General features: G+C 37.6%; 1 protein-coding gene across 3 annotated transcripts in view; it reads right to left on the minus strand.

The window, feature by feature from the left end:
* Nucleotides 1–4,065: 4,065 nt before the first annotated feature.
* Nucleotides 4,066–19,591, minus strand: part of MRPL13 (mitochondrial ribosomal protein L13) — a 49,988-nt gene continuing 34,462 nt past the window's right edge. For 2 of the 3 annotated variants that reach the window (XM_011973003.1, XM_011973005.1), the window contains exon 7: nucleotides 4,066–4,342. In XM_011973003.1, coding sequence (XP_011828393.1) covers nucleotides 4,321–4,342 — 22 coding nt within the window. In that variant the 3' untranslated portion in view covers nucleotides 4,066–4,320. Of the gene's footprint in view, nucleotides 4,343–15,282; nucleotides 15,293–19,591 lie in introns of all 3 variants that reach the window. The other variant, XM_011973004.1, reaches the window with a different exon arrangement.

The following is a 19,591-nucleotide window of genomic DNA, read 5'->3' on the forward strand; positions in this document are numbered from 1 at the left end:
CTAGCATGGCGTAGGGTTAAGGCCTTCCCCTGTGGCCTGGATTTCTAGATTTCCCAGTGGGGGTGTATATCCTGGAGGCAGCCTTTCTCCTTCTCACACTCTAGGGACAAAGTTTTTCATCTGGCTTATGGTGCAGGCTGCATCCTGCCACATCTTTAAAAGAAACTGAGGATTTCAGTTTTCCTGTTAAGTTCCTGCATTGCTTTTTGGAAAAAAAGTTCACAGTGTGAGTATCTACACACTGTTTTGTCTTTCCAAGCAGGAGAGGCACGTTAATGCTGCCTCCAATCTGTGGCAAAAAAACCTAGCATATCATTAAATATCCATACTACACAAAGTGATCTACAGATTCAATGCAATCCCTATCAAAATTCCTATGTCATTCTTCACAGAAACAGAAAACGCAATCTTAAAATTTGAATGGGGCCACAAGATCCAAATAGCCAAGACAACATCAACCAAAAAGAACAAAGCTGGAGGTATCACACTGCTGGATTTCAAAATATATTACAAAGCTATAGTAATCAAAACAGCATGACATTGGCATAAAAATACATTGACCAATGAATAAAGAACTCAGAAATAACCCCACACACCTATGGTCAATTGATTTTCAAAAAGGGTGCCAGGTACAGACAATGGGGAAAATGACAGTCTCTTCAATAAGCTGTGTTGGAAAAAATGCATATCTTCATGCAGGAAAATAAAAATAAACCCTTATCTTCACCCTTTATACAAGAATCAACTCAGAATAAATATTCAAATGTTAAGACCTAAAACTATAAAACTTATAGGTGAAAACACATGGAGAAACCTCCAGGACATTGGTCTGGGTAGTGATTTCTCGGATTGTTCCCCAAAGCACAGGCAATGAAAGCAAAAATAGACAAATCAGATTGCATTAAACTAAAAAGCTTATGTACAGCAAAGAAAATAGTTAACAGAGCAAAAAGGCAACCCACAGATTGGGAGAAAATATTTGTAAACCATACATTGTACAAGGGGATAAGATCCAAAATATATAAGCAACCAAGAAACAAGAAAACAAATAACTCCATCAAAAAATGGGCAAAAGACCTGAATAGTTGTTTCTCAAAAGAAGACATACAAAACATAGTTTTTTGAATGAAATGGGTAAAGGTGGCTATTATCTTGTTTTTCATGTCTTCAAACTCCCTATAAACAGAAATACAACCTTTTTTGTTGTTAATTATGCCCTCTTTACTGAAGTTGTGTGGCCCCAGATGAAATTGGATGACACAAAGTGTGCTCATGCTGTATCAGGTTTGTAGTTATCTTCAGCTCCCTGCAAGTGCTTGTCAGTTTTTAGTTCTCCGGAAAGCAGATGATTATTGGGATGTTAATATTAAGCCTTTGTTTGTCTTCAGTATTATCTGCTATGTTCATCAATGTGATTACTTTAGGCCCAGTGGCTGCTGCAGTATCACATTCTCTTATTGTAAAACTTTGCAATATGTAAGCCTTCTCCTTTCCTATCACTTGTAATAGGACACTTACTCATGTTTTACTGAGAAAGTACATAAATACAGCAGGGTATTTCCCACAGGGCAATGGACTTGAGTAAAATGGGGTAAGAAAGATAAGGTATATTGTATATTCTTCCCAGGTCATTATGCTTAGTTGGATGGTGTCTTTCACATTTACTGATATTTTCCAATAGTGCAATGCATAGTCACCTGGTGAAAAATGGTTTATGAACAAATATGATTTTGGTTTTGGGGATTGATTCCTCATTTGTCTGCACTAATTTGCAAATTGAGGATACATATGGTAACAGAAAACATGTTAGCATTCTTGTTCTTTCCAATGTTTGTAATTTGAGTTTCTTTTTTATATAAGAATTTGTATTATTTTTAAAAAGTTCTCTTCTGCTTCTATTCATTTTACTTTGATAGGAGCTGCTATTCTAGGGTCCAGCTTATCTTCCTCCCTTGGACTACTGAGTCCCATACAGTGAGCTGTGATTTTTATTTGGCTACTTGAGGTTGTATTCTTTCAGGGTATGTATAGATAAGGCAGTTAAACTCTCAGACAATGGCAAATGGGTAGGCAACGGGAGGTGTAATAGTTTCTGCTTCTAAACTGTTGCACTGTCTTGGCTCAAAGCCTCTCTGAAAAAAAAAAAAGTTTTAAAATAAACTTTTCTGCTTCAGTTTTCTCTGAATCCAAAATGGACTTATCTCCTAACAGCAAGCAGTAGGAGCAATTCAGTCCACCAATACAGCCTCTGTTTAGGTCTACATGAATCAGCAGAATTGGGCAACCCTCCCTCTCACACACAACAAGTGAGAGTGACATTTATGGTGATTATTCTCAATATTCTTATTGAATACTTCATATTATAATGATGTGGCTCAATATTCTTATAGACCATGTCTCTATCATCTTACTTGCTCAAACACTCAAGTTTTGTTAAAAATAAGGACCTTTCTTCAGTGGTCCTTCAGCCATCTGACAAATATGTGCCAGCACTGTTCCAGGTGCTTAGTAGACACTGGGCAAAAATTCCTATTAAAGCTGATGTATCGGGAACTGGAGACTTATTTCATACTGGCTCACTCCCCTAAGATTATTCCATCAAAAGTAAGAAGGGGAGGTTCTTTTTGGTCCAAAACCTTAAAATGTAACAGACTTCCTTCTGAATGGTAGTTGTTAACCTGTGCCAGGTTATACGTGCTTTGTTAAAGAATTTGTAATACAGAAACATACTCACCTTTTCTCATCTAGCAGTGGCTAAGTCCATGGGCTTTCAAACCCAATTGCCTGGATACAAATCCTGATATTTACCTTGGCCAAATTACTTAATTTATTGCTGCTTCACTGTGTCCCCTTTAAATGGGGAGGATAACAGTACCTCCATTACAGTATGTATTAAATAATTCATATAAAGTGGTTGTGCCTGGCACATAGTAAGTGCTTATGTCATAGTTAATGCAGTTATTAAACATGTTTACATCATAATTTGCACAGTTATATCAGCACTTTTGACAACCAGTTTTACTTGTTTACAAATCTATCTACACTTCCTTCCCATCCTATGACGGACTCTTTGATGGGGCACAGAAGTGTTGGGGGCGACTTGTATGATTTGTTTTCCCAGGACCTAGCACTGTGCCTGGCATATAGCAGTACTCAATATATGTTTGCTGAATGAATGGGAAAGTTGGTCTGAAATTCATTCCTTGATTGGCTAGGGAAAGGGAAGAAAAAAATACCACCATAAAAATGCCCAAATGCAGTGGCTCAGTATCTTAATTTCTAGAGAGCATATTTTACAGCAATAGTCATCCTAGCACCCCAATCTAAGTGCCAGTACAGACATGAATGGAAGCCAACAGGATAGATATGGGAAAACAGTGTGGAGAGTCTACAAACACAATCACCGGCAGGAAAGAGGGATTTCTAACGAGCAGATGGGCATTATTTATTTTGGTGTCATGTGGGGCCAAGAGGCTATATGGGACACAGAAAAAGATAACAGTTTATAAATATTTCAGGGCCAACTTTACCCTATTAAGCTGCAAATATGAATTTAGATGGATGACAGCTTAGATTAAAAAAGCCACTGAAGGCCAGGCGCGGTGGCTCACGCCTGTAATCCCAGCACTTTGGGAGGCCAAGGTGGGTGGATCATGAGGTCAGGAGATCCAGAGCATCCTGGCTAACATGGTGAAACCCCGTCTGTACTAAAAATACAAAAAATTAGCTGGGCATGTGGCAGGCACCTGTAGTCCCAGCTACTCAGGAGGCTGAGGCAGGAGAATGGCATGAACCTGGGAGGCAGAGCTTGCAGTGAGCTGAGATTGCGCCACTGCACTCCAGCCTGGGCGACAGAGCGAGACTCTGTCTCAAAAAAAAAACAACAACAAAAACAAAATAAAACAAAAAAGCCACTGAAATGAAAAGTGAAGGTAGAGCTTGTTCACAAGGGACAAGAAAAGTGACCTGCACCTTGAGAAAATCTGCATGAAGAGGCATTTTTGGAATGTGTAACTGCAATTCTATACACAGGGTCTGTTTTTTATCATTAAATGCAACACTGAATAGTCAACAAAGTGATTTTATTATTATCAACTATAACATTCAAATCAGATTACATAAAAATGGTTCCATAAAATAGTATATTTTAATGACAATTTCTTATTGAAGAGTATACCTTCCTGACCCTTCCCCAGTGATTTGGCACATAAAACAGGTGCTGAACTGTAGCAGTTGTTCTACTCCATCCTGTAGGTTAGAGAAACTCATCAGAAGAAAGTTTCAATCATTTCACTGTTATTTTCTGCAATTCTTATTCTCTTATAGCCGATAATCTTCAGGTCTGAAAGACAAAATCAACATATTTCTTCATGAATCACTATTTCGTTTTCTCCTGACTGATGAAGATTATTTTTCCAATTTAAAATAAAAATAACTGTTCACCAAGAAATAGCTACAAACACTACATCTAAATTTTTGGTGACCAAAAAAAAGCCATTAACATCAAATCTTTATAAAGTAGAACAGTTAAGTGACAACTCCAAAGTCTTTTTGAAAGTATAAATACAAGCCACCTTGTGCCTATATAAGAATGTATTTAGTAATAACTTGAATTCAATGTCTCTGTTCCATTTTTAAACACTTTTATAAAGTTTTTATTGAAAAGATTACTGTAATCTTTAAGAGTTTAAAAATCAAAGACATGGATTTACAGTACAAATGCAAATTTTGAATAAGTGATTTTTCCTATTTATATTATCATATGCTAAATTTTTCATTATGATCCATATGCAAAATAAGTATATAAACACCACTCTTCTAATATTTATTTACAAACATAACTGATTTTCCTTATTTATGTGATTATAAGATTAATCACACCTGAGAGTTGCTTTCATTAGTAAATTAAAAAAAATTTTCAGAAGTATTAAATTATAACAATAGAGACAATTAAAAATGGGAAATTATAAAATGCAAACTATTTGTCCTGTTATCTTTTCAAGAGTGTATTTGTAGGTGTTGAGCTTCCATATGGAATTTTCTGAAGGAAGTTAGGAAAAAACCAAACAGATATTTTGGCCAAGATGGCTGATTAGAAGCAGTTGTGGTCTGCAGCTCTCCCAGACGAATGAAAATGGCAAGTGAATTCAGCACCTTCAACTGAAATACCCAGGTTCTCACATTGGGACTGACTAGGCGGACAACTCGACTCATGGAGAAAGAACTAAGGAAATCAGGATGGAGTGATCGCCCACTTGGGAGTGGCATGGAGCCAAAGAAACCCCCACTCTCAGCCAAGGGAAGCAGTGAGTGATTGTGTGACCCCACCTGGGAAACCACATTTCTCCCACAGATCTTTGCAGCCTGTGTATCAGGAGATACCATCGTGAGCCCACACCAACAGGGCCTTGGGTCCAATACACAGAGCTGTGCAGAGTCTTGGCAGAGCAGTTGCTCAGGCTCACACAGAGACCCAGGAGTTTAACAGATTCCAGCCCCAGGAATCCCCGTTAAGGCAGGAGATCCATCTGTAAATTCCCCGAGGAAGGGGGCTGAATCCAGGGAGCCAAGCAGTCTTGTTCTGCGGGCCCCACTTCCACGGCACCTCACAAGTTAAGCCTCACTGGATTGGAAATCCAGCCAACCAGTGCAACAGGCTAGAGACTGCCTGAGATGGACAAGTTCCTGCGGGGAGGGGCAGCTGCCAGTTCTGTGGTTAGGTCGACTCAGCCATTCCAGCCTGCCAACTCCAAGGAGTTCACTGGACAAAGAGGAGTCCCCCACAATGCAACACAGCTGCTGTGCCAGATCATGGCCACACTGCTTCTTTAACTGGGACCCTAATCCATCCCTCCTCACTGGGTGGGGCCTCCCTGTAGGAATTTCAACAACTCTAGCCAGGGTTATATGAACAGAACTCTGATCTCTCCCTGGGATGGAGCCCTGGGGAGACGGCCCGTTTCTGCAGTTCATTTGACACAGTCATTCCAGCCTGCCAGTTCCAGGGAGTCCAGGCAGCCCAGACAAGGAGGAGTCCACCACAATGCAGCACAGCTGCTGTGCCAGACTGTGGCTAGACTTTTTCTTTAAGTGGGACCCCGATCCATCCCTCCTCACCAGTTGGTGCCAGTGAGCACCAGCAACTCCAGGAATTTCAGCAACTTCAGCCAGGGTTATACAGACAGATCTCTCATGCCTCCCTGGGATGGAGCCCCTGGCAGAGGGGTGGCCAACATCTACCCAGTTCAGCTTTTCCAGCCTGTTGGCTCTGGACAGTTCAAGCAGTCTGGATGGGGATGGGCTCCCCACAACACAGCATACCTGCTCTACCAAAAAGCAGCCAGACTGCTTTAAGCAGGTCCCTGATCCTGTTCCTCCTGACTAGGTGAGACCTCCCAACAGGGGTCTCCAGACAACTCCTACAGGAGTGTCTGGGCCAGCAACAGGTCAGTACCCCTCTAGGACGGCGCTCCCAAAGGAAGGAACAGGCTACCGTCGTTGCTGTTTTGCAGGCTTAACTGGTGATACCTCCAAGTAAGGTAAAAACTGAAACAACTAGGGTCTGGAGAGATCCCCCAGCAAAGTGCAACAGTCCTATGGAAAAGTGGTTTGTTAACAGAAAAACAACAAACAAAGTAACAACAACAACATCAACAAAAAAAGACCCCACAAAAACCCCACTGAAAGGTAAGCCACCTCAAAAATCGAAGACAGATAAGCCCACAAAGATGAGAAAGAATCAATGCAAAAACCCTGAAAACTCTAAAAGCCAGAGTACTTCTTCTCCTCCAAATGACTGCAACACCTCCTCAGCAAAGGCGCAAAACTGGGCTGAAGTTGAGATGGTTGAACTGACAGAAGTAGGCTTCAGAAGGTGAGTAATAATGAACTTCACTGAGCTAAAGGAGCGTGCTGTAACTCAATGCAAAGAAGTTAAGAATCATGATAAAACAATACAGGAGCCAACAGCCAGAATAGCCAGTTTAGAGAGGAGCATTACTGATCTGATGGAGCTGACAAATACAACATGAGAAATACATAATGCAATCACAAGTATCAATGGCAGAATAGACCAAGTATCTTTCTGAAATAAGACAGGCAGACAATTTATACGCACACACACACACACACACACACACACACACACACACACACACACACAGAGACACACACACAGAATGAAAAGGAATGAACAAAACCTCCAAGAAATATGGGACTATGTAAAAACTTATGACTAATTGGGGTACCTGAAAAAGGAAGAACAGAACCAAGTTGGAAAAGATACTTCGAGATATCATCCAGGGAGAACTTCCCCAACCTAACAAGACAGGCCAAAACTCAAAGTCAGGAAATCCAGAGAACCCCAGTAAGGTACTCCATGATAAGAGCAACTTCAAGACACACAATGTTCAGATTCTCCAAGGTCAAAATAAAAGAGAAAATGTTAAGGGCAGCCAGAGAGAAAGGCCAGGTCACCTACGAAGAGAAACCAGTCAGACTAACAGTGGACCTCTCAGTAGAAACTTTACCAGCCAGAAGAGAATGGGGGCCAATATTCAACATTCTTAAAGAAATTCCAACCCAAAATTTCATATCTGGCCAAACTAAGCTTCCTAAGTGACAAAGAAATAAGATCTTTTTCAGACAAACAAATGCTGAGGGAATTCGTCACCACCAAGCCTGCCTTGCAAGAGCTCCTGAAGAAAGCACTAGATATGGAAAGGAACAACCACTACCAGCCACTACAAAAACACACTAAAGTACACAGACCAGTGATGCTATGAAGCAACCAAATAAACAAGTCTGCAAAATAACCAGCTAGCATCATGACAGGATCAAATTCACACACAACAATGTTAACCTTAAATGTAAATAGGCTAAATGCCCCAATTTAAAGACACAGACTGGCAAACTGAATAAAGAGTTGAGACCCATTGGTATGCTGTCTTCAAGAGACCCATCTCACAAACAAAGACACACATAGGCTCGAAATAAAGGGATGGAGGAAAAATTTACCAAGCAAATGGAAAACAGAAAAAAGCAGGGGTTGCAATCCTAATTTCTTACAAAACAGACTTTAAACCAATCAAATTTACAAAGACAGAAGGTAAAGGTTCAATTCAACAAGAGTTAACTATCCTAAATATATATGCACCTAATACAGGAGCATCCAGATTCACAAACAAGTTCTTAGAGACCTACAAACAGACTTACACTCCCACATGATCATTGTGGGAGACTTTAATGCCCCACTGACAATATTCGACAGATCACTGGGACAGAAAATTAACAAAGATATTCAGGACCTGAACTCAGCTCTGGATCAAACAGACCTGATAGGTATCTACAGAACTCTGTACCCCAATACAACAGAACATATATTCTTCTTGTTGTCACATGGCATTTACTCTAAAACTGATCACAGTAAGGTAAAACACTTCTCAGCAAATGTAAAGAACTGAAATCGTAACAGTTTCTCAGATCACAGCACAATCAAATTAGAACTCAAGGCTAAGAAATTCACTCAAAACCATACAACTACATGGAAACTGAACAATCTGCTCCTGAATGACTCCTGGGTCAATAATGAAATTAAGGCAGAAATCAAGGAGTTCTTTGAAACTAATGAGAATGAAGAGACAACATACCAGAATCTCTGAGATGCAGCTAAAGCAGTGTTAAGAGGGAAATTTGTAGCACTAAATGCCCACATCAAAAAGCTACAAAGATCTCAAATTAACAACCTGATATCACAACAAAAAGAACTAGAGTACCAAGAGCAAACATAGCTAGCAGAAGACAAGAAATAACCAAGATCAGAGCAGAACTGAAGGAGACAGCGACAAGAAAATCCTTCAAAAAAAAAAATCAATGAATCCAGGAGCTGGTGTTTTGGAAAAATAATAATAATAAAATAGGCTGCTAGCTAGACTAATAAAGAAGAAGAGAGAGGAGAATCGACACAATCAGAAATGATAAGGGGGTATCACTACTGATCCCACAGAAATACAAACCATCATGCAAGAATACTACAAACACCTCTATACACATAAACTAGAAAATCTAGAAGAAATGGATAAATTCCTAGACACATAAACCCTCCAAAGACTGAACCAGGAAGAAATTAAATCCCTGAATAGACCCATAATTCTGAAATCAAATCAGTAATAAATAGCTCACCAACCAAAAAAAAAAAAACCAAAAAACAAAAAAAACAAAAAACGATGACCAGACAGATTTAGAGCTGAATTTTATCAGAGGTATAAAGAAGAGCTGGTACCATTTCTACAGAAACTATTCTAAAAAATTCAAAAGAAGGGACTCCTCCCTAACCTATTTTATGAGGCCAGCATAATCCTAATACCAAAATCTAGCAGAGGTACAACATAAAGAAAACTTCAGGCCAATATGCCTGAAGAACATCGATGTAAAAATCCTCAATAAAACATGGGCAAACTGAATCCAGCAGCACATCAAAAAGCTTATCCACCACAATCAAGTCAGCTTCACCCCCAGGATGCAAGGCTGGTTCAACATATGCAGATCAATAAATGTAATTCATCAACATAAAAAGAACTAAAGACATAACCACACGATCATCTCAATAGACACAGAAAAAGCCTTTGATAAAATTCAACATCCTTTCATGTTAAAAACTCTCAATAAACAAGGTATTGAAGGAATATGCCTCAAAATAGTAAGAGCCATATGTGAGAAACCTACAGCCAATGCTATACTAAATGGTGAAAAGCTGGAAGGATTACCCTTGAAAACCAGCAAATGACAAGGATGCCTTTTTTCACCACCGCTATTCAACATAGTACTGGAAGCTCTGGCCAGGGCAATCAGGCAAGCGAAAGAAATAAAGGGTATTCAAATAGAGAAGAAGTCAAATTACCTTTGTTTGCAGATGACATGACGCTATATCTAGAAAATCCCATCGTTTCATCCCAAAAGCTTCTTAAGCTGATAAGGAACTTCAGCAAAGTCTCAGGATACAAAATCAATGTGCAAAAATTGCTAGCATTCCTATACACCAACAACAGGCAAGCAGAGAGCCAAATCATAAATCAACTCCCATTCACAATTGCTACAGAAGAATAAAATACCTAGGAATACAGCTAACAAGGGAAATGAAGGACCTCTTCAAGGAGAACTACAAACCACTGCTCAAGGAAATCAGAGAGGACACAAACAAATGGAAAAACATTCCATGCTCATGGATAGGAAGAATCAGTATGGTGAAAATGTCCATACTGCCCAAAGTAATTTATAGGTTCAATGCTATTCCCATTAAGCTAACATTGACATTGTTCACAGAATCAGAAGAAACTATTTTAAAATTCATACGGAACCAATAAAGAGCCCAAATAGCCAAGACAATCCGAAGCAAAAACAACAAAGCTGAAGGCACTTCGCTACCCAACTTCAAACTATACTACAAGGCTACAGTAACCAAAATCACATGGTACTGGTACAAGAACAGACACATAGACCAATGGAACAGAACCGAGAACTCAGAAATAAGACCACATGCCTACAACTATCTGATCTTCGACAGATCTGACAAAAACAAGCAATGGGGAAAGGATTTTCTACTCCATAAATGGTGCTGGGAAAACTGGCTAGCCATATGCAGAAAACTGAAACTGGACCCCATCTTTACACCTAATACAAAATTTAACTCAAGATGAATTAAAGACTTAAATGTAAAACCCAAAGCTATAAAACCCAGAAGAAAATCTGGGCAATACCATTCAGGACATAGGCAGGGGCAGATTTCATGACAAAAATTTCAAAAGCAATTACAACAAAAGCATAAATTGACAAATGGGATGTAATTAAACTAAAGAGCTTCTGCACAGCAAAAGAAACTAGCATCAGAGTCAACAGGCAACTCATAGAATGGGAGAAAATGTTTGTAATCTATCCATCTGACAAAGGTCTAATATCCAGCATCTACAATGAATTTAGGCAAATTTAGAAGAAAAAACAACCCCATTAAAAAGCAGGCAGGCAAAGGACATGAACAGATACTTCTTAAAAGAAGATATTCATGAGGCCAACAAACATGAAAAAAAGCCAACATCATTGATCATTAGAGAAATGCAAATCAAAACCACAACTGAGATACCATCTCATGCCAGTCAGAATGGAAATTATTAAAAAGTCCAGAAACAACAGATGATGGCAAAGTTGTGGAGAAAAAGAAACTTTTACATTGTTGGTGGGAGAGTAAATTAGTTCAACCACTGTGGAAGACAGTGTGGCAATCCCTCAAAGATCTAGAGGTAGAAATACCATTTGACCCAGCAATTCCATTACTGGGTATATACCCAAAGGAATATAAATCATTCTATTATAAAGACAAACGCATGTGTATGTTCATTGCAGCACTATTCACCATAGCACAGACATGCAATCAACCCAAATGCCCAGACTGGATAAAGAAAATGTGGTACATATATACCATGGAATACTATGCAGCCATAAAAAGGAATGAGATCATGTTCTTTGCAGGAACATGGATGGAACTTGAAGCCATTATCCTCAGCAAACTATGCAGGAACAGAAACCCAAACACTGCATGTTCTCACGTATGGGAGCTGAAAGATGAGAACACATGGACACGTGGGGTTGGGGGGAACAACGTACACTGGAGCCTGTTAGGAGGGTTTGGGGGAGGGAGAGCATCAGGAAGAATAGCTAATGGATGCTGGAGATTGGTTGATCTGTGCAGCAAACCACCATGGCACATGTTTACCTATGTAACAAACCTGTACAACCTGCACGTGTACCCCGGAACTTAAAATAAATGTTGAAGAAAATAAATAAGTATTTCGAAGACAACTGTAAAAATATGTAATAGTTTGAGTTCCTTTAAACAGTAGACGACTTTGTTTGCCCAAAAACAACTTAATCTACTAGTCCCTTTCTATATTTATAAATTTATAAATGTTTTCTGAAACTGAATACTCACAGGATACCACATAGCCTACCTAAGAAGACTGACAGTCTACTAGCCAAGTAAAAGAACTCTACAGAATTTTAAACTGTTTATTATTAAACTGTGAGCAACAAAGGCACTGATCTGGGAAACTAGCCATGTATGCTTTGCCATATCAGCCATCTATAACAATAAGAAGATAAACTGCAGAATTTTGTCACTTTGTTTGTGAAATCTCTATCCAAATGTAAAAACTGCATCCAAAGTCTGGGAAATAACAATCTGATGACAGTTACATGCAGTTCCAGAATATACCCTTTTCACCTTTGGTATGTGACTCAATACACTCAAAGCAGTTCTTAGTAAAGAGACACCAGTACATTTTAAGAAACAATTTGTTATCCCATCCAGCTGGTTCATATAATTACAAAGGAGGTGGTGGTCATGCAATTGGAAAGAAATCTAAGTTAATGTCCCACAAGAAGTCTGCAACTCCACTCAATAGAATTAAATGTGTTTAGTCACAGTCATCAGTTGTTTCCACACAAAAAGGTTTATTTAATTGAAATGAAATGACAATACCACCTTTCAGTGGAATTTAGAAGTAAAATTGAATGGTATGATCCACCACATAAAGCAATGTGGACATTGACCTCAAGGCAATAGAGGGCTAATGAAGCCCAAATTTGTTTCAAGATTTTTTTTGGAGGAAGTATAAAAGTATGGGCTCTGCCAGAACTGTGGCAGTGATGAGAAAGAGAGGTCAGGTTCAGAATTTTGGAAACAAGAGAGTAACAGGTTGGGTTTGGAGGTGGGTGGAATGGGAGAGAGAAGAGGAAAGGAGCCAGGGAGATGGTAGGAAGGAGTTACTAGAAAATTACATTCAGAGATTACTAATTTTCAGATTGAAGAATGCAGCTATGCTGTTTTTCAGGATAGGGAATGGAGGGTTGATTCTGAATATGATAAAATCTGGACATGGCAGACATGTAGAAATTAGGATTTGGCACTTAGGAAACTTGAGGCAAGAGGGAACAAATTGGAAGGCCTCTAACACAGGTTTCTGCTTTTCTATCCCACTTCTCCATGTTATGTGGCCCCACTTAAAAATCTTGAATGACCCTCTCTTGCATTCTCAAAGTTCAAATACTCTAGAATTAAACACATGAGCCTCCACTATGTGGCCCCAGTTAACCTTTCTGAGTTATTCTTTCTACACTCTATTTTCTATAGCCTGGTCCCTCTACACTGCTTGCTACTGCCCAGATAAATACCTTCACACTGCTGAACTTGGGTACCTGAAATTTCCTTTCTCTTTTCTCTGCCTGGCAACCATGACTAATCTTTCAAAATCCACCTCAAACGTTATATTTTCTGTCCAGCTCTTCACAACAATTCCTTTCTAACATAGACTGGGCTCCTTTCTCTAGGATTGCCAGAAAGCTAATATATACTTCCACTACAATGCTTCTCTAATCATACTGGCTCTTCCTGGTAAATAACAAATGCTGAGTGCTTATTAGGTGCCACAAAGAATAACAAAGACTTCACATGAATTATTTTATCCTCACAACTACTTTGTAAGAAAGACACTGTTAATAATTTCATTTTACAGTGACAAAACTTAGGCTCCGAGCAGCTCCGTAACTTGGCTAAGGATACACAGCTAGGAGGTAGATGGCAGGGATCTGAGTGTAAACAATTTGACTCCAGTGCTTGCAAGCACCATTTTATTCTATATGATGCCTCTTAGGCTGCCAGTCCTCTGAAAGCAGGGCGCTGATGTGATTATCTTATACTCCCATCAGCCAGGGCAATGTCCGATACACAGTGGATGTCTGGTATATCTAAGCACAGTACAGAGTACAGTGACCCCCTTGAAAATGTCACTTCATGTGCAAATTCATCTTTAAATAACTGGGATATTTTGCAGATGGTTAATTTGCTTCCAAAGGGGGAAAAACAGTATCATGGTCAAAGACTAGATAGTTAAGATAGTGGCACAGCTGGAAACATCAACTCATACTGGAGGCAATTAATGATACATGTTTTTCAGGAGGTTCCCCTGTGGGGAAAAAGAGAGGTTTTTACACTAAATATGGTTTTACTTCTCTCTGGCTCAAACAGAAATGAAAACAAGCATACACACAACTTTTCTGTATTGCTTATTTCTTTCCACTAAAACAAAGAAATTCAAGGTAATATAAGAAAGGGGAGGAGAGGGCTATTTATGTCTGTCTTTCTCAAACTTCAGCAGGCATACAAATTGCTTGGATTCTTATGAGAATGCAGCTTCTGATTTCACTTATTCTGTGGAGGGGCTCGTGATGCGCCAATCCTAACAAGCTCCCACTTGATGCATTGCTGGTTTATGGACCACATTCTAATTAGCATGGGTTCCCCTCAGACCAAAGACAGAGCTATTTATAAGACAGAGGAGCACCTTCAGTAAGAAGTTACTAACACTATCTAACAGAAGGCAACACACATACTTCTTCCTAAACTAGAGATGACTCCATTTGATACACAGTATCTTTCCTGGTTCTTTTCTCCCAAATTGCAGTTCAAGTAGCTTTAGTACTCAGCAAATGTATTTAGGTTCTTTAAAAGTTGGTAACCCACATATGGTAACATTATGCAAACTAGAATTGAATTCTCAGATTATGTTGCTTACATATTTTCCCTATTTTGTGCTGAGATGACCTAATCTCCTCACTAGATTAAATAGTTTTTAAAAACAAGAAGTGTGGCATCTAGCACATTACTTTTCATATTATGAATGCTTAACTACTTGAAACTTAAATGAAATGGCTTAATCTTTTAAAAGAGGGATGATAGGTGAATGTATATTATACATTAGCCCTACTTCTTTGTCACTGTTTCATTGGAAATAACAAATTTATGTAGTTTTAAAATGTACATTAATGTTACATAAAGTTAATATATTTGTAAATAATAACAGTATTCTAAAATAATCACAGGAAATCTTTAGAGGCATATTTCAAATGCCATTTCTGAAAGCTAACACCTGTCAATTTTTTTTCATGTAAATTATACAAATTTACTCCTTGACAGAAATATAAGTTGTATGTTAATGAAATTGCCACGATCGTTCTTTAAACATGTAATACAAAGTATCCAAAACTGGCTATATTAGAGCTGCACTAAAGCAAGGCCTGTTAAGAAAAATGTCTATTTTACCTATAGTTAAACAAGATTTAAGTAAGCAGCAAAACCCAAAACATGAATTTATCACACTTCACGAACTGAACATCAATTTCCCTTTCAGGGAGGATATGATTCCATTCATGCATTCATTCATTCAACAAATTGACTGGTCAGGTCCTGCTGTGGGCACTGGGAATAAAGCAGTGAGCAGGACCAAGTCCTCATCTTTATAAAGCAGTTTCTAACAGTGGATTATATATGTGTGCGTGCGTGTATGTGTGTGTATAATTGTTATCTAATAAAGCTATGATATATATTTTATATATAATTTATATATAGTATACTTATATGTAAAATATATATGAAACATACACAAGTTTTGACCTTTGAAGTGAAAGCTGAAAGTTTTAAACTTTCATTTATGTGCTTACAATGTACTTTGGAGATTACTGAATCATCTAAGAAATAGCTAACATAAAACTTTCTTTAATTCATTCTCTAAATTGTGCTACACTTTCCATAGCTATCAAATGTTCTGTAGTAACTATTTTGCAGATAATACTTGTCACTAGCAAAAACTGCCTTTAAACAAAGTAATGTCTGAAAATAGTATTACTTTTTTTGAGTGAGAAAACAGAACTTTTAAAAAGGCCCGTCTGAGTTGAGAAGATTCTCTATGGTTCTTGTGACTGCTCAAAAACAGTTAAAGTCACACTACATGCCACATCATTCTGTTTTTCTATAGCAAATTCTTTACCATATGCATGCCTATGCAAAACACTGCCTGCTACTCATTAGATGAAACAAGCAAAATACCGCTACTCATTAAGGTGACATAAGCACATATCAAAAAAGCAGAGATTCAAATTCAGAATTCAGTAATAACAGAGGTCAAAACATTTATATTATCCTGAAAATCGAATAATTTCTATAGAAGAATTTACCTCTTAACATTAGGAAAAAACTTTTTGGAGATTTTAGTTTGTATTATAAAATAGTAGGAAAAATTTACTTGGTTGTGAATAAAACAAAACATCAAGTTATGAAGCACATGGCTTATGCTACAGTAAGATTAGTGACACTTAACATTATTGGTCCTACTAAGAATAATTTATTTTTGAAGTAAAAAAAAATCCCATTTCAGCTGTAAGTCTAGGAAATTGAGCGTAGCTAAAGTGTAATCTCAAAAATATATTTTTTTCTTCATTAGGTTTTATGTCTTCTCACTCTGAAATAATATTTCTTAGTATAATGCTTATTCTATGAAACATTTAAAAGACTAAAATAATATTTGGATGGTGAACTAATCTTAAAAGAAATAAAAGGTCAGTTTGAGTTTTAAGTCATTTCCATTGTATGAATGAAATTATTTAGAATAAACCATTTCAGGAAATCTGGTGACATCACATATTCTTTAAGGATGTTAGCTATACTGAGAGGTAAAGTAATGGTGCCTTAGCACTCATTTTCCTAGGCACTGTAGCACCATCCTGATCAGAAAAAGCTCAACATACATTAAAAAAAATTTTTTTATCTCTCTTTGATTATTCTTTTGTGTTTCTTCCCTTTCAGATACAAACCTACAGATCAACATGCTTTTAAATAAACTAAACCTGTTAGATTGTTGAAAATTTTTGCCAAATGATTTTTTTCAATTAAAATGAACAGAAATTGCCATTACATTCAACTACAAATTTTTAGTCAAAATCTGTATCAGCTAGGACTTATAAATGATTTGGTTTTTGTTGTTTAAATAGAGAATAGTTTTTTATTTTAATAGCCAGTCCTAATCTGTTCATATCCAAAGAACAGTACAGCTTAGAATGCCTATTTGAGCAAAACTCAGGACTGTAGAGACTGAAGCCTATCATTGAAGTCAGTGCTGAGCTGGTTGAAATGGGTAGGAAGTTGGAAAGTAACCTTAGTCCGCAAGTCCAGCTAGTAACTTCTGACTGTGAAGAGCAGCAAATTAAGTTAAATCGTGTGGAGAAAATGCCACATGACTAGACTAGCATAAAATTATGGAAAATTTTAAAGCTGTCCAGATCCCAGCAACTTATGGGATTAGAAAAGGTAAAAATCCTTCTACACTGTCTTTAAGTCTCTGATCTGAAGCATATTTTATAAAGTCATAGGTAAAAGTAATTTTTTCCTGAGTATTAAGTAAATCTGAAAATGGGTAGTTTTTAGGATTAACAGCTTTCATATCAGAGAATATGCACTAAGCATAGACTGAACAGGATGCTCACCAATGCAGTGCTAATGTTCCCAGCATCTGGAATCCAGCTTTTCTTTTATAGAGCTGAATGGATTACATATTGAACTCCCTAATCCTCATCCAACTTTCAGAAGAGACAATTCTGCATCAGTAATGGTTGTCCTCATACTTCGTCTTCGTCCTTACCATCCAGCTCTCCCTTGCAGGCACATTTCTAACAGCACACTCTGTAGAGTACTGAAACACCAGGAACACAGGTTTTTATTATAAAAACCTGTTTTCAAGCATGTATTGATGCTGAGGCTTTCCATGGTTAGCTTCTCTACAAAGGAGAGTTTTGCTTTAAAAAAGCACTTCTTACTGAATTAACATGTAAGGAAAAATACTGCAAAGCAATTCAAGTTGAATTTTTTCACATGCCTAGTTTTCCCTAGGAAAAGCTCTCCTACATCATTTTGCAAAAATTGAAAATAAAGTTTAAAATGATCCAAGTTTTATTTGTAGACTACATTTTGAAACATTTCCATTACAATGAGCATGATTAATTTCCATGATTATTGGGGTTGTGAAATGTGCTGGCAAAACTGCAATAATCATGTAAGTAATTATTGATAGTATTAAAATAAATTGACCATTTTAAAGCTACAATCTCAAGCAACAGAATTGTGAAGATGGTGCTATTTTTTGCCTTTAAAGAAAAAAGAAAAATTTAAGTGTAAACCCCACAGTCACCATTTGCATATTGCAAATACATATCTGCTTTGTATCATCAAGAAATATAAAATATAACTTCATAACACTTTCACAAAATTTATGTATCCATGCTTTATGTAAAATATAATATACCAAGTATATCCACTAGTAAAACATAATACACCAAGTATATCCACTAACTTAAGTGAGATGAATAGGCAATAGTATCCATAGTATATATAAAATGGCTTTTAGTTTTCAAAAAGTATAGTTTTGTCATAAATATCAATTTCATTCCCTATCTTCTACCATAGCTTAAAAATGACAATAACTAATGACTAAACTAATAACTAGCAAAAGAAAACCTAATGATGCTGAAACTAGGCCTGAAAGAATCTTTGTAGGTGATTTAAAATAATGTAAATAAAATCCCAACAATGCTAGCTTTTAATTAAGGTTAAAGCAATTTTGTCAATCATCTACTGGGTTCAAAGTTCTTTGATAATTGTTTCTGCTGCTCAGAAGCTTTTAGTCTCTAATAGAAAAGTTAATAAACGTATATTTAACCAAATATTTATAACAGTTCAAATTATAAAATATACATTTTAATATTATAAACATATTTTAAGTATTATTACTAGGGAAGCAAACACCAAAGCAAGCTATTTTTGCGGCTCTTTACTTGTGGCACAATGCAGGTACATCTGTTTGTCAAGTGTCTGTAGATTCGCCATCAGATCTATCTTAAACAAATTCCAGTTACTACATTCCAAAGGAAGATAATATTCTTGGCTTAGCTATGTTGGGCAGAACAAAAGCATATCTTAAGCAAGGTCCTCCTCTAAAAGGAGCAAAAAATTTTTTTCTAATAAAGGCAATCCTTCCAATAATAAAAACCTCATGTTCCATGAATTGAACTGCATGGCATATCAAATATTTTAATTGTAATTCTAAAGTATATAATATTTAATAGAACTTTATAAAATGGCATAGTCCAATAACTAAAATAGCATAGTCCAATAATGTAGACACTAGCCATATGAAGCAAGGGTAATTTTGTTTACTAAAAAAATTCAGTTCCTTAGTCACATTAGCCACAGTGCAAGGCCTCAAGAGCTACACATCAACAGTAGCTAATGTATTTGAAGCTCAAATAGAGTTACCTCCTTCCCTTCATCCCTCCCTCCTTGCTTCCTTCTCTTTTATTTTTTTGAGACAGAGTTTTGCTCTTGTTGCGCAGGCTGGAGTGCAATGATGTGATCTCGGCTCACTGCAACCTCCGCCTCCCGGGTTCAAGCAATTCTCCTGCCTCAACCTCCAGAGTAGCTGGGATTACAGGTGCCCACCACCATATCCAGCTAGTTTTTATTTTATATTTTTATTAAAGACAGGGTTTCACCATGTTGGCCAGGCTGGTCTCGAACTCCCAACTTCAGGTGATCCACCCACTTCAGCCTCTCAAAGTGCTGGGATTACAGGCATGAGCCACAGAGCCAGGCTTCCTTCTCCTTCTCCTCCCTCTCCCACTGCCTCCCCCTCCCCCTCTCTCTTCCTCTCCCTCTCTC

Source organism: Mandrillus leucophaeus, unplaced genomic scaffold (assembly GCF_000951045.1).
Source record: "Mandrillus leucophaeus isolate KB7577 unplaced genomic scaffold, Mleu.le_1.0 Scaffold133, whole genome shotgun sequence".
NCBI lineage: Eukaryota > Metazoa > Chordata > Mammalia > Primates > Cercopithecidae > Mandrillus > Mandrillus leucophaeus.